Source organism: Monodelphis domestica, chromosome 1, assembly GCF_027887165.1.
Source record: "Monodelphis domestica isolate mMonDom1 chromosome 1, mMonDom1.pri, whole genome shotgun sequence".
Classification (NCBI taxonomy): domain Eukaryota; kingdom Metazoa; phylum Chordata; class Mammalia; order Didelphimorphia; family Didelphidae; genus Monodelphis; species Monodelphis domestica.
Window position 1 is genome coordinate 275,451,791 of NC_077227.1, and position 14,743 is coordinate 275,466,533.

General features: G+C 38.8%; 1 protein-coding gene across 1 annotated transcript in view; it reads left to right on the top strand.

The window, feature by feature from the left end:
- The first annotated feature begins 13,952 nt into the window (after positions 1 to 13,952).
- CHURC1 (churchill domain containing 1) overlaps positions 13,953 to 14,743 on the top strand; it is a 34,153-nt gene continuing 33,362 nt past the window's right edge. The window contains exon 1 of the mRNA XM_007473039.3: positions 13,953 to 14,097. Within this exon, the coding sequence (XP_007473101.1) occupies positions 14,059 to 14,097 (39 nt within the window). The 5' untranslated portion in view covers positions 13,953 to 14,058. The remainder of the gene's footprint in view (positions 14,098 to 14,743) is intronic.

The following is a 14,743-nucleotide window of genomic DNA, read 5'->3' on the forward strand; positions in this document are numbered from 1 at the left end:
CCTGGGACTTTGGCTCTGGTACTGCTTCTTGGAGGACTGCTCCTGGATCTTCTCCTATGGAATTTGGTGTTGGAGGATTTCACCTTGGGACTTGGCCTTCAGCCTTCTCCTTTGGAGTTCCTCTTGGGCAGGTGAGTAGCTGATTTTCCTTTACTGGCTTCTGGAGAGATTGGTTCTAGAGATCCCTGCTGTGACTTTGGAGGAGGCTGCATTGGTGGAACTCTAGCTGAAGACACCATCAGATGTGGGGAAGCCCCTGCAGAGCTGAGTCTTATTTCACCAGAGAAGAACTAGTAGGTTTGTTAAAACCTGTCTAATTACTGTTTCCACTTTCACTCTTTCAACCTCTGTAAATAAAGCTACTAAAAGTCATTTTTTACTTAAGTTATAATATCTTTAAATCAGTGACCACAATATTACTATAAAATTTTCAAATTTAACATAAAACCTAAATTAATTTCTAACACTTGTAAATGGGAAGCTAAGAGATCTAGGTCCTCAGTGAGTGTAGGAGGTATCTGCTCTATGCCCAGTATAGTATGCATTTATTTGAAGGGAAAAGGGTCAATAGAAGGAAGAGGAGCCCAGTCCCTTGCCAGGCAAACCAGAAGACACCCACCTAAAGGGAATTCTATGGGGAATATAGAGCTAAGATGACATGTAAAACACCCATAACAATCCTGAAAACTTGATATCTTAATGTCTTACATATCAGTCTACCAGAAGTGTAAACAATCATTATTATTGCTTATTTACTGCTACTTATTTAATTTACCTTTCCTGAAAATTCAACCTTGTGAGTCTTGGCATTATATTAAACATTTCTTTTGTATAGAGAAAATAAATAGCTGTCCTCTTACCTTTCTACAGTGTTCATTAAATACTTTTCTATTTGCCACTTTTTTAGGTAGATTCTAGATATGAACCAAAACCTAAATTTTTTTGTGTTTAATGGGTTTTTATTTTTATTATAAATGTATTTTATTTTACCAACTACATGTAATAACAAATTTCCAAGTATGTTTTCCAAAGTTATATTATTCAAATTTTCTCCCTTTCCCCCTTTTCTCCCCATCCCAGAGCTGGCAAGAAATTTGATTTGTGCAAAACTTTTAAGTCATTTCCCCCAGAACTCTAGGATAGGATCATAAAAAGAAAAAAATTATGAGTTTGAACCTTTTCTTTGGAGGTTAGAGTCTCCCCATGTATGAACATGTTTTGCATGTATGTATTTAGAGACTGAGACACCTCTTAGTGGAGAGGGAGAAGATACAGTGTCCCAGCACCCTGAGCCGGAAAACAGTTATTTATTGTTATGTTTGTACGCCTAGCACCTGGAAGACTTCTGTGGGCTAGGCCAAAATTCCAACACTTAAATGCAACAGCCCCCTGGGATATGTGGTTTGGGTTCTCGATGGAACAATTGCCCAGAGCAATGTGGACTGAAAAGGGTGGAGAGATAAACTGACCATAGAAAAGCAGAACAGGTGGTTTCCAGGTGGTTGTGGCGTTCAGTGGTCACTTGGAACATGAGGCAGATAGAGATCATTTTTACAACAGCACTTAAGAGGCTGCTTCCTTTCAAAGGCAATAGGAAAAAGAAGGGAAGACAGAAAACGGATGGAAAGGTACAAAGGGTGTTTTATACCCTTGTTGCTGAAACCTTTTCCGAGTTTGAGTGTCCAGAGGGCAAATCCAAGCTGTTTGTGAGCCCTGGGATTACCAGAGAGAGTTGAAGAAGAAAGTGCTTGCTTTGGGCAGCTGAACAGAAGGGTGAGGCATGCAAAAAATGTCCTCAGGCACTGGGAAGAGGGGGAACGGAGCAGCTTCCTGCACCCATGCCACGTCTTTGCCAATGCTGTTTTACACTATCTCAACTCACTTCTGTGGTTGTACTTCTAGTCAGGGTAGGTCTATTGCAGGTAATGTAAAAGAACTGGACTGTCCCTATCCAATTCCCTTTCCTTCTTTAATTGCTTGTTCATTAACAAGCATTGGGTAGCAATTCGATTTCATGTTGGAACTGTTTCTTTTATGCTGATTTTTCCTCTTTCTTCCTATAAAAGTGGTTTAGCCCAAATTATGTATTTTCTTCAGTCTACTGGATTAGATAGAGTAAGAGTGAAAAGTAGGTCAATACTAGCATTTCAAGAAATTGACGTGGAAATATTCTTTCTAATGCAGAGATTATCCTATTGGTGAGTCTTTCTCAATTTCTCTCTCTCCCTCTCTCTCTCATTGAGGGCATAATTTATGAATCATTTATTCTGTATTCCCTTATAATACGATAAGCTTCTAAAATCAGAACTTTAAAGGGGGAGGGGGGGACTCAGCACCATTCACCTCCTTAGAAGAAGAGCTTAACTTTCACTGATGATGTAACCTGGGTATGTGACTCATTGTTGGGACCCAGGCAACCTCAGGAAGGAGGTAGACAATGTTTGGAAGAGTGGCTCCTCTCTTGTACCAGATAGGGAAAAAGAAGAGCCTCATATTGCCTTCAGTTTATAACCCCATATTGGTAGTAGAGGCTGCTGGGAAATGTAGTTTTCCTTTCTGAAAGGTGACAGAAAGACCGAGAGGCTGGAACTATGCGGGGAGAAGAAAGACAGTAAGGACACATATTAGAAGTCAGAGCCAATGGCAACTGAAATGTGCTACTACCATTACCATTGATGGACCATAAAACTGACTATAATAGGGGGCAGCTGGGTAGCTCAGTGGATTGAGAGCCAGGCCCAGAGATGGGAGGTCCTGGGTTCAAATATGGCCTCAGACACTTCCCAGCTGTGTGATCCTGGGCAAGTCACTTAATCCCCATTGCCTAGCCCTTACCACTCTTCTGCCTTGGAGCCAATATATAGTATTGATTCCAAGATGGAAGGTGAGGGTTTTATAAAAAAAAAAAAACTGACTATAATTATAAGAAGTTGGAATCTCGTCTAGCTTGGTGATCTTTTTAAGGTGTGATATGTCTTTATATAATTTGCTGTTTGCCTGAATGTGCCTATGTAACTCAAGGAAAATGCTGAGATGAGGCAAATTTACCCACTTTAACTCCTTTGACTGTGAAGCTGATAGTCTGGCAGTGGGCAATGAGGACCCTCATACTCTGAAATCTTATATTTCTTACCAGTTAGCCCTAGTTAAATAACAACTGCAAAATCAGTTTTAGTTAAGCATGAATGGCGGAATTTGTATTGTTGATCATTAAATACCTGTAATGTAATGATCTGTAATATTCTCTACTGGGTATCATCTTTGTGAAGCTCTATTTTTTTAATTACTCATATTGTTCTTTAATTTACCTTAGTTCTGAACTGCTAGGACTGTACTGTTATTCCCACCCCCATGTTCCAGTTCCAGAAAGGTATCAAGAACTCTCCCACACTGACAAATGTTAACAAGGTAGACAAAGTGGGACAAACGCACTAAGGACTCTGGCATTCCAGAAGGATCCTCCAAACCTATATATGCTCCTTATTCCCTCTTTGGTGATGTGTGCCCCCCAATACACCTCCATCTGAATTTGGCCATGCCCATTTTCCTAGGGTTTTGGGGAAAGATGGAGACTTCCCTGGAATGGGAGAAGACTAGCCCCCAGACTCTAATAAATATGCAAATCCTGATCCACTCCTCAGTTGTAACTCCATACCCGGGGCTGCTAATCCATTACCTTTTGGACTAATCTATGAGCCCCAAATGAGAGCTGTTACTCCATTAGCTGGTGCACCACCAACCCAAGGCTATGGAATTGCTATTCCATCAACTCCAGAGCTGCTACTCCACCAGCTCAGTGAATAATCCATTAGCTCAGGGCTGTGGAGCTACTCCACACCTGGAACTGCTACTCCATCACCCATTAGGCTACTCTATTAGCTCCCAGGCTAACCCATTAGTCCCAAGGCTGTCTCATTAACCACTAGGCTATACCACCAGCTATTAGGCTATTATACCACTTTATTCTTCTTCAAATAAAATTTTTCTTCTGGATTGAATGGAGTGTGAGTCTCCTCTTCTTGGGATGAGTCCTTGCTATAAATTTGGGTGTATTTCTCCCACAACAAAGCCAAGTGATTGAAGGAGATCTTTTCCCCTTATGTTCCCACCCCCTTTCTCCCTCTATTTAGGCACCACTAAAAACAAACAAACCCAGTGCTTTCTCATTTTTCTATCCTTCCACATCCTGATTCTCTTTTTCCTGTGAATTTGTATCAATTATCTTGGGGCCTTTCATTGCTTGAGTCTGGAGTTTGGGGTGGGGTGCAGCTTTGAAAGGATTTTGTATTTCATAGATAATCTGCACTAAAATCTGGTATGGGAAGTTAAAAGACCTCAATGGAGAACAATAGAGAGAGACTTATAGTTTAATTCTTTGAATGAACCTACCATTCTACCAGGAAGAACTCTCCCACTTGAACTAGTGGCTTACATAGATTTCCCCTGGAATATGAGACATTGGAGCCATGGTGACCCTTGATATGAAGGTCTGGGAGTCAAAACTTTGTCCCTTAAGTTGGTTTGGGGGGAAAGGGAACTAGAACTAGAAGAGAAAATCTTAGCTCCAAGATGGCCCAGTAAGCATGGTCTGTGAGGATTTTGTTTCTACACCTTTTTTGTTAGAAGGGTAAAAACAAAGAACACAGACTCTCGTTCCCCACCCCTCCCCCAACCCCCCCAGCTCCACAGCATTTAGTGTTATATATGTATATGGTGAAACAGTGACACCTGGTGGTTGTTTTAATATTTTCTTCATTGCTCCTCCCTGCCCCCTCTCCTCCATGTTACTGTTTTAAGAGCATGGACTGTTTGTATCAAGAGCTTAACAAAGTGTCTCTGGCATGCAAAAGGTACTTAATAAATTCTTGTTGATTAATGTGGACTGGATGACAACTAGATGGCTAGCTCTAAAATAATCATCTTTGAACTTATGATAAAAAAATCTTATCGGGTTAATGGTGAGGCTGGGGGGTGGGGAAAGTGCTGATCAAAAGAAACACCTTTCTTCTCTCATGCTCACAAATAGACCCCTTCATATATCTCTATGTCGTCTATAGCATCATTATCAAATACTGTCTTGGAATCATTCGTGTGAGTATTGTCCTTCCCTGGACAAAGCACTATTTGAGGACAATTCTAATATAAAACCTTGTTACCATCCATCAGAAACTTAGTTTTAAAATATGAACATCTATAGGAGAAGAGAAAGGGAGAAGAAATTATTTATTTATTTTATATCATTATATGTGTATACATAATTTTCAAAAGTAAACATCTGTTTCTTCTCTATAAAAATTTTTTTTTACTTTTATTTATTTATTATAAAATCCCTTACCTTCCGTCTTGGAATCAAGACTGTGTATTGGTTCCAAGGTAGAAGAGTGGTAAGGGCTAGGCAATGGGGGTTAAGTGACTTGCCCAGAATCATACAGCTGGGAAATGTCTAAGGCCAGATTTGAACCTAGGACCTCCCATCTCTAGGTCTGGCTCTGAATCCACTGAGCTACCCAGCTTCCCCCTCTTCTTTAAAAAAAAATTTTTTTTAATTAATTTTAAAAGTATTTTTCCATGGTTATATGATTCATGTTCTCTCCCTCTCCTCTTCCCTCCTCCCTCCTAGCACTGACAAGCAAGTATTACCACTCAAATCCTATTTCCATATTATTCATGTTTGTTATAATCTTTTAAAACCAAAACTCCAAATCATATACCCATATAAACAGTAATAAGTCATATGTTTTATTTCTGCATCTCTACTCCCACAGTTCTTTCTCTCAATGTGGCTAGCATTCTTTCTTATAAGTCCCTTGGGGTTGTCCAGAATCATGGCAAAGCTATTAATAGTAAAGTCTATTACATTTGATCATCCCATAATGCTTCAATTACTGTATACAATGTTCTCCTGGTTCTGCTCATTTCACTCCACATCATTTCATGAGGGTCTTCCCAGTTTTTATAGAAATCAAGTAGTTTGTCATTTCTTTTGTGGAAAGGAAAACTGAATCAAGCTTTGGCATTTCTGCCACTGAGGTGGAGCAGACAGCAGTTGAAATGTTGGAGTGAAGATATTAACAGCTAGTTGGTGGGGGGAGGGGACACTTGGAGAGTGACAGTTGCTCACGTGTGGTTACTCTTTACTGACCTTCGGAAAGGAAGGCACACTCTTTCTCTCTGTCTCTGGATAGAAGTACCTCTATTCCTGGATTTTTCCCAACTGTGTGCTCTACCTGGACTCCTGTGAATCGTGTCATCAAAGGGATTTAAGGGGAGCCGTTTGAACTTAAGGCTGGTCTTTAGGACACTAGCCTGAAGAAACATGCCCAACCAGATCTGAAGGTTGGAATCTTTTCTTCCTCTTGCTGTCTACTACTAAAGACTTTGAACTTAAGAAAGTTAGCATAGATTAGCATAGACAGGAATAAAAGTAACCCTCCACCAGCCTGTGAGGTCTGGCCTCAGCTCAAAAGCTGAGAGAGACTCAAATCCAATCTGTGGCAAAGTATAGGGAAATCCCTATTCCCTCTACCCTGATACCTTCCCAATCCAAGCGTGTTATTAAATTCTTCTTTAGTTAAATAATGCAGTCAGATATCTTTGTAAGGGTGAGGGGACCCTGAAGGGAGTAAGGTTTTTTTAGGGGAGAAGATTCTCTGTAACCTCAAGTACCCCAAATCTTGAGGTGCCCATCTGTGCCTCTCCCCCCTTTAACCCTGGCATATTATCTGTAAGAAGAATATTTTTCTTATAGTTTTGGCAAAACCATCTAGGTTTTCCAGCCTATTTTACCAAAAATTTGGGAAGAAGAAGGCAGTTGGAGGTGTCAGGGAAGTTTCTATTTGACTAACATCAGGATGTAGGAACAATGTATATTATTGTAGTATATGTAAATAATCTCTGTAAATAATGTATATACTATAATTAGGTTAGTAACATAGTGATGGGGTCTGTAAATATGTAACATAGCATGTATATATGTTGTACATAAGATTAGGTTGGTTATAGATTAGACTAGGGATTTAAAGAATAGTTATAATAAGTAAGGAATAGATTAGGAGTAAATTAAGCATACCAGAGACAGTTATACTTAGGAATAGACTTAAACTGCATTTGCAGATGGAAAGTAAACTTTTGTTTATTGTAAAGCTGATGCTGAATTTGTGTTTAATGGAAATATATATAGATAAAATAGTTTGCAAATAATTATAAATAAATAAAATAGGAAAATGCTTGTATTAGTTTAACTTAGCAAGAGTAAGTAGTATTAGCATCAAGATTCAAATTTCTTTATAATGGTTTTGTTCAAACATGTATTGTACTGAATTTATTGTAAAACCCCAAAACTAACCTTAACCAAAACTTTCCTGCATATAATTCCTTAGATTAGATAATATTAGCATAGAATAAAGATAAAGTAATTGAGGGAAGTTTATTATTTGGGGCGGGGGGGGGGGGGGGAGTAGTTAGAAAGTAGATTTAGTAGCTTGGTAAGTATAACAACTATAAGTGACCTTAGGAAGGTCACAACAAAAAAGGGGGACAATTGTGGAAAGAAAAATTGAATATTTTCTTACATTTACAGCACAATAATGTTCTATCACCATCATATATTGCAATTTGTTCAGCTACTCCCCCCAATCGAGGGACAACCCCTCATTTTCCAAATTTTTGCTGATTCCTTCTCTTAAAAAAAAAGCTCAGGAGAAAGTTTAGTTGGCTAATGGTTTGGGTAACTTTGTGTAAAGTCAATGATTATGAATAAGATTATGGCCACATTCTTGTTCATATGCTCATTTGAACAATCTTCCTACTCTATCTCTTTAGAAAGACATAACAGCTCCTCTTAACGAGATCAACTTTCATCCTTCAGAATCTAAAAGAACTTAACTCCCAAAAGCATTCTCTTTGTGTGATCTCTAATACCTGCTCCATTTTCTTTGACATTCTACTCTTCCTGACACAGGTAGATGCTAGAAACTATATATTTCCCCCTTCTGGTTGTTATTGCTGTCTGTGTTTCACATTACTTTTAATGGAGGTAATTATTAAAGAAATAGAAAAGAGAAGATGCAGAAAGAGTAGCAGCATTTGAAGACATGTTCCAAAAGAATATAGGCAGATGTTCCATTTAACAGAAAAGTATAAATTCTAAAAGAAAAAACTAAGAGGAAAAATATTGGGTTCTAGTACTGACCCTACGTAAACTGTGCTTTAATTGAATCTTAGATGAGGCTTACATGTGCCTCAATTTCCTTTTCACAAAAACTTGACATAATAATACCTTCCAGGATTTCTTGGAAGATTAAATGAGAAACCAGAATGCAAGTATTTTTAAAAGTTAAATGTGCCATATAAACATTTGTATGATAAACCTATTCATCTAACAAAAAAGTATTGTAACCTATGGTGTCATTGGCATGTACATGTGACTTTATAACAGCTGCAACTCTACATAAGAGGCTAAATACAAAATGTTACAACTTTAATGCTCCTGTTGGTACACAGTACTCTATTTTTAGCAAACCCAATTAAACAGCCGTGTTTCAGGATAGGTTATTATGGCTTTTAATTTCAAGTTGAGTCTCATTTGCTCTTCAATCCCTCTTTATTCACATTATGACTGTGAAAAAAGACCTAAAGGAGGCTTCTGTGTCCTCTTTTAATATCTATTTTAATGACTCATATGTAATAAAGATAAGGCTGTCAGAAATAAAGAAAGGAAGAAAGGCAAATCATACAAGTTAGACCAGAAAGACCCTTGGTAATCATCTAGTTCATACTTAAAGGACTCTAAAACTGCACATACCCATTGATCCATACTACTATTAGGTCTATAACCTAAAAATATTTTTTGAAGGAGCCTATTTGTATAAGAATATTAATTGCAATTCTTTTCTGTTGGCAAAGAATTGGAAATTGTTGACTATTAACTGGAGCATGGCTGAGCAAGTCATGGTATATGATTGGAATGGAATACTATTGTGCTATCAGAAATGATAAGCAAGATGACTTCAGAAAAGCCTAGAAAGATTTATGTGAACTGATGCAAAGTGAAGTGGGCAGAACTAGAATATTTTACATAGTAACAGCAACTTTTTTATGAACAATTAGGAGTGATCTAGTTATTCTCAGCAATTCAGTGATCCAAAACAATCCCAAAGATTTATGATGAAAAATGACATCTATAGGGGACAGCTGAGTAGGTCACTGGATTGAGAGCTAGGCCTAGAGATAGGAAGTCTTAGGTTCAAATCTGGCCCCAGACATTTCCTAGCTGTGTGACCCTTGGCAAGTCACTTAACACACACTGCCTAGACCTTACTTCTCTTCTGCCTTGGAACCAATCATTGAATTGATTCTAAGGCAGAAGATAAAGATTTTTTTAAAAAGAAAGAAAAGAAAAATGCCATCTGCCTTCAGAGAAAGAACTAATGGAGTCTGAATACAGACTGAAACATACTGTATTTCACTTTCTTTCCTCAATTTTTTTCCTTTTTTCATTTGAGATCTCTTCCACAAAATGACTAATATGGAAAAATAGTTTTAAGTAATTGCACATGTAAAATCTATATCAAATTGCTTACCATCTCAGGGAGGGGGGAAGGATGAGAGGAAAGGAGGAGGAGGAGGAGGAAGGAGAAAATTTAGAACTCAAAAAAATATTTTTAAATTCTTATCTTCCATCTTAGAATCAATACTCAGTTTTGGTTCCAAAGCAGAAGAGTGGTAAGGGCTAGGCAATGGGGGTTAAGTGACTTGCCCAGGGTCACACATCTAGGAAGTGTCTGGGGCCAGATTTGAACCTAGGACCTCCCATCTCTAGGTCTGGCTCTCAATCCACTGAGCTACGCAGCTGCCCCAGGAACTCAAAATAAAAAAAAAAAAGAATATTAAAATTTGTTTTTACTGGTAATCAGGGAAAAAAAAATATTATTAAAAGAAAAAGAGAAAGAAATCATCCAGCTAACTCTTTTCATTTACAGATTAGTAAATCACAGCTTAAATACATTAATAGAATCAAGGCTTAATTCCAGGTCTTCCAAATTCTATATTCTTTCTAACCCAGTCTATTGGTTTTGAGAGCCACCAAAGGATTTAAGGCTAAGTGTAATCGATCTATCTTGACATCATAATTATTTACAGTATAGGACTGAGGTGCTATGGAAGCATGGAATTGTTAAATTTATGGTTGGACTGAATATTTAATTGGCTGCCAGGGATTTAATTTCCAAATCCCAAAAATGAATTACTAAAGTAAAATGGAATTTATGGTAGTTTATTTTACAATAGAGGAAAGATATTAAGAGAGAAAAGGGGGAGAGAGTGAGTGAGAGAGAGAGAGAGAGGAGAGCTCTGGCTTCCTCTGAGCCAGATAGACATTCAAAGGCCCCAGCCAGGGGAAAGGAGTCTCAAGACAATGGCCCTTTCCTGGAGGCTCAAGCCTCCAGAAAGGGCAAGGAAGGAAGTCAGCCTTTACACTCACCATGTTGTCAGTTCAATCAGCAGATTATTTTATCAGTCTCAAACTCTAAGTGTGTCTGTTCACTCTGAGTGTCTCTCTTCAAATGTGTCTGTGTGTCTTTGTTTCCACTTTTAAAGACCTTTTTCTCTTGTGTCACTTCCCCTAAATTTTTATGTCTACCAATCACAGCTGACACTCCTCTCCAGGACTGCCCACTCTTTCACACATGGGTCACAGACTTCCCACTCAATGTATGAAATGGGTGTTCACACCATTTTGTGTTTAAAATCCAAAATGGGTAGATCTCCATACTCACCTTTAACTACTATGCTTTACACTTTGGGAATTAAAATCTAAAAATAGACAGGGGATTACAATTTAATCTTCACAATCAAGGAAGAGCTAAATATCTTCATTGTTACAATCAGGGGAGAGCCAAATCCAATCTTCACAATATCTATAATGCAATTAACAGAACATTTTCCTTGAGTTTAAATTACTGTTTGAGGAAGGTTATTTGTTAATCTGGTACAGTTAAAAAGGGCACAGAATATGGAATAGGAAGAGCAAGTTATTTATGTAACCTGAGATAAATTACTTCCCCTAGCTGAATTTATTTTATCAACTATAAAAGAAATGGATTGAACTATAATCTATGATCTAAAGTAGCACTTTTCTGAGGTCCTCCTCTTTCTTGACTTTTGTAATATTTAAAATTCAGTTTGACAAATATAAGAATTTAAAAAAGAGTTGTTGTGATCGCCATTTATAAAAACAATTAACTTCTTAAGTAAAAAAAAATCTTTTAGTAGCTCTTAATTTAATATAATATAAATACAGCAAAAGAGAGAAATGTAAGAGTGAAGTAGAAAATATTTCCTAGCTAAATACTCTATAATTGCCGATCTGAAGAAATTCAGCTCAACTCCAACAAAAGCTCCCTCAGGTCCCAATCTCCACATGGAAATCTGATAACCTTTTCAATATGGGTCTCAGCTGTGTAAGCCTCTTCCTTCAGTTCCAGTCATCCACCCAGAAAGCCTCCAGCACAGAATCAATCATGTAGAATCCTCCTTACCCAAGAGAGTTTCATCTTCAAAGAGCCAAGGAATGAATGAATGACTCTTCTCCTCAGTCTCGCCTTTTATAGTCCTTTTTCCACATCACTTCCTGTCTCTCTCCCATTTTATGGGAACCAATCACAGCTTCCAAATTGCCTTGCACTGCCCAGAGGTCAGTGTCTGTGGGATCTACCTCCTGTCCTCTGAGGGTATAAACTCTTATCAAAAAGATTCACAATTCCTGACTGATTGAGTTAAAAGGGTGGAGCACTCCAAAGTATTTTATTAAGTTAAGATAAAGAAATTTCCTTTTATACTTTGCTCTCTTGGGATGGATCCCCAGAGTCTAGCCACTACTGTCAAGTCTTGGGTGCCCTAGGGGCAAGCACCTCTCCAAACTTGCTTCCCACTAACAATTAGGTAGTAGGCACAATTAGCTCAAAGCAAAGACATTTTCTAAGATGGCACAATAGATAGCTACAAAACATTCTCCTCATAAATTCACGGAGTACTCTTACACAAATAGACACAGTATCTATAAGAAGAGTGGACACAAACAGAATGCAATGGTAATGAGGCATTACCTCATTACCTCAAGGTAATTCATGTTCCAGGTTTTGTAGAGCCTTGATGTCCTTTCTTTCCTCACAGAATCCTAATGTTGCTTCACCAAAAGCACAATAACTTTCCTGGGCAGATCACTCAGCTGGACTCCCAGAGTCAAGAGCTTGACTCTTGATAGCCAGAGCTAGCTTTTTATTGGGTCAGTATTCAGTTCTGTTTTCTCTTAAGTGTCACTGGCCTCAAGTTGCTCAACTCCACTCTCTCTCTGTCCATATTTGTCCAGAAAATGTGTATGCCTCTGCTTCCTGACACATACAGTTTTTCCTACTAGATAAGTAGCTCCACTATAAAACATATGTTCTACCAACCCCTTTTTTCCCCTGAGATTTTACTTTTCTTTATATTTATATCTTCCTTTACCATCTCATTATTTGTGATTGCAGCCTGAGCTGGAGGAAATCAGTTGATCAGGAATAATATCATAACTTTAAGAGCTTTTGAAAAACACCTGTTTGCAAAATACTGTGTCTTCACCAAAACAAACCAAAAAAACCCCCCATTAAAGTTCCATTCCTCCAGAAACTTGTATACTGTTGGTGATATGCCATGTGCACAGATGGATAAATAAAAAATATACAGAAAGTAATTTGGTGAAAAAAGAACACCACAACCAAGGTCAGCAAAAGACTTGTTTGGGAAGAGGTAGAACCTGACCTGAGCCTTGAGCTAGTGATTCCCATAGGTCCTATGATATAAGGTATTTTTTAGAACATACAAGTACTCCAAACATATAAAGTACTTTTTATTCATTTGCTGAGAAAAATCTGGTCCCTTATTAAACTTATCACTGTTCTATGAGATGCCTCTTAAGAGCAAGGGATTCAAATCATATTTGAGATTTATTACTTCATTGATCTGGGCAACTCATTTAACCTTCCTAGACCTTGGTTTCCTCATCTGTAAATAGGTAATTGAACTAGATTGACTCAAAGGTCCCTCCCAGCTCTATATCTAAGATATTGTGATGTTTATAGGATAATAATCTTTATTCCCCTTTACAAATAGCAAAAACTGAGGTAAAAAGGAATTATTTGCCCTTCTCTTGTATGGTAAAGTGATTTATCAGGCCTAGGCCAGGAGTCTGAGCTGGTGTCCAGGTCAGTCATTTTCAGTGCTGCATAAAGATGCCTTTATCCTAAGGCCCTATTCTCCTGATTGAAGAATCCCTATCACCGAATATTATTCAAAAGGGGCCCAGGACATACTTCCTTTACTCCCAGATCCACTTACCCCATGAGCTTTGAACTTTACCAATTCACTAGCAGCCTTGTCCTAAGGGTCATCTTCCTTCATTAGAACATAAGTTTTTTTAAGGGTAGGAGCTCTTTGAAAGAAGGGATTGTCTAGTTTTATTGTATTTTTATCTTTGGTGTTGAGCACACTGCCTGCTCAATTTATCTGCTTCATCCATCTGTCATCTATTATCCATCCATTTATCGTCTTTCTATATATCTAATGTTTATCTACTTATGATCTATTCAAATATGTAACCATTATCAGTCTGTCATTTATAATCTAGATTTATCCTTCCATTGATCTAGTTTTCCATCCCTCTGCCCATCCATCCATCCATCCATCCATCCATCCATCCATCCATCCATCCATCCATCCATCCATCCATCCATCCATCCATCCATCCATCCATCCATCCATCCGCCTGTCTGTCTACAGGGAGTCCCTGGCCTACACCCTTCCCTGGCCCCCACCATTTCCCAGAGACCTCAAGGCACATAACTTTCTATTCTCAGGCTCTACCCTAGAGACAATCGCTAGGGGGCGGGATATTCCTCCTCTCCCTGTTACGGGTCTGGAGGAACAAGCACTTAGAGGCTCCTACGGCCGACCTTGCCCAGGTCTCGCGAGGTTACGTCGTCCCGGAAGTAGCTGTGACTGAGGGACGCTGCAGACATCGCTATGTGTGGGGACTGTGTGGAGAAAGAATACCCGAACCGGGTGAGCTACAGGGTGTTTGGGGTTTCCTCTTGTTTGGAGCCCCTATACCTGCGACTCGGTAGATGGGGAAGGAAGGGCTTCTTGAGGTACGAGCGCAGAAACAGACTCGCTCCAGCCTCTGGGAGGAAGGAAAATATGTATGGCTCTATTTCCTGGCAGATGCAATTTTTCCTACTGACGGCCCTGGGCCAAGCCTTTGGCAAGCTGGTGTCTGTATCTTTGAGCCCAGGCCCTTTACCCAGGCCGTGGCCAGCTGGCGCAGCCCGGCTCCTGGAGCCGAAGTAGGATAGGATAAAGTTCCTGTGTGCTTCTCTTGTCCCTGTAAATCTCCATTTCCCTTAAACAAGTAGGGTAATTGCCCCCTTCTAACCAGGCAGTTTAGAGAACTCATTCATACAGGCTTTTTTCCTCCTCTCTCATTTATTTTATTGAAAGAATAAAACAGATTTTCAGCACGTTCTCCTTAATTTCTCTTTTCAGTCAGCGAAAATCCACCTCCTCCCAACTTTTTTTGAGAAAGAAAAAAATTAAAACCTCTGTTACAAACATGTATAGGCAAGCAAATAAATCCCCTTCATTGGTAAGGTCCAAAAACATATGTTCCAATCTGCATTCAGAGCTCATTACCTATCTGTCAAGGTATGGA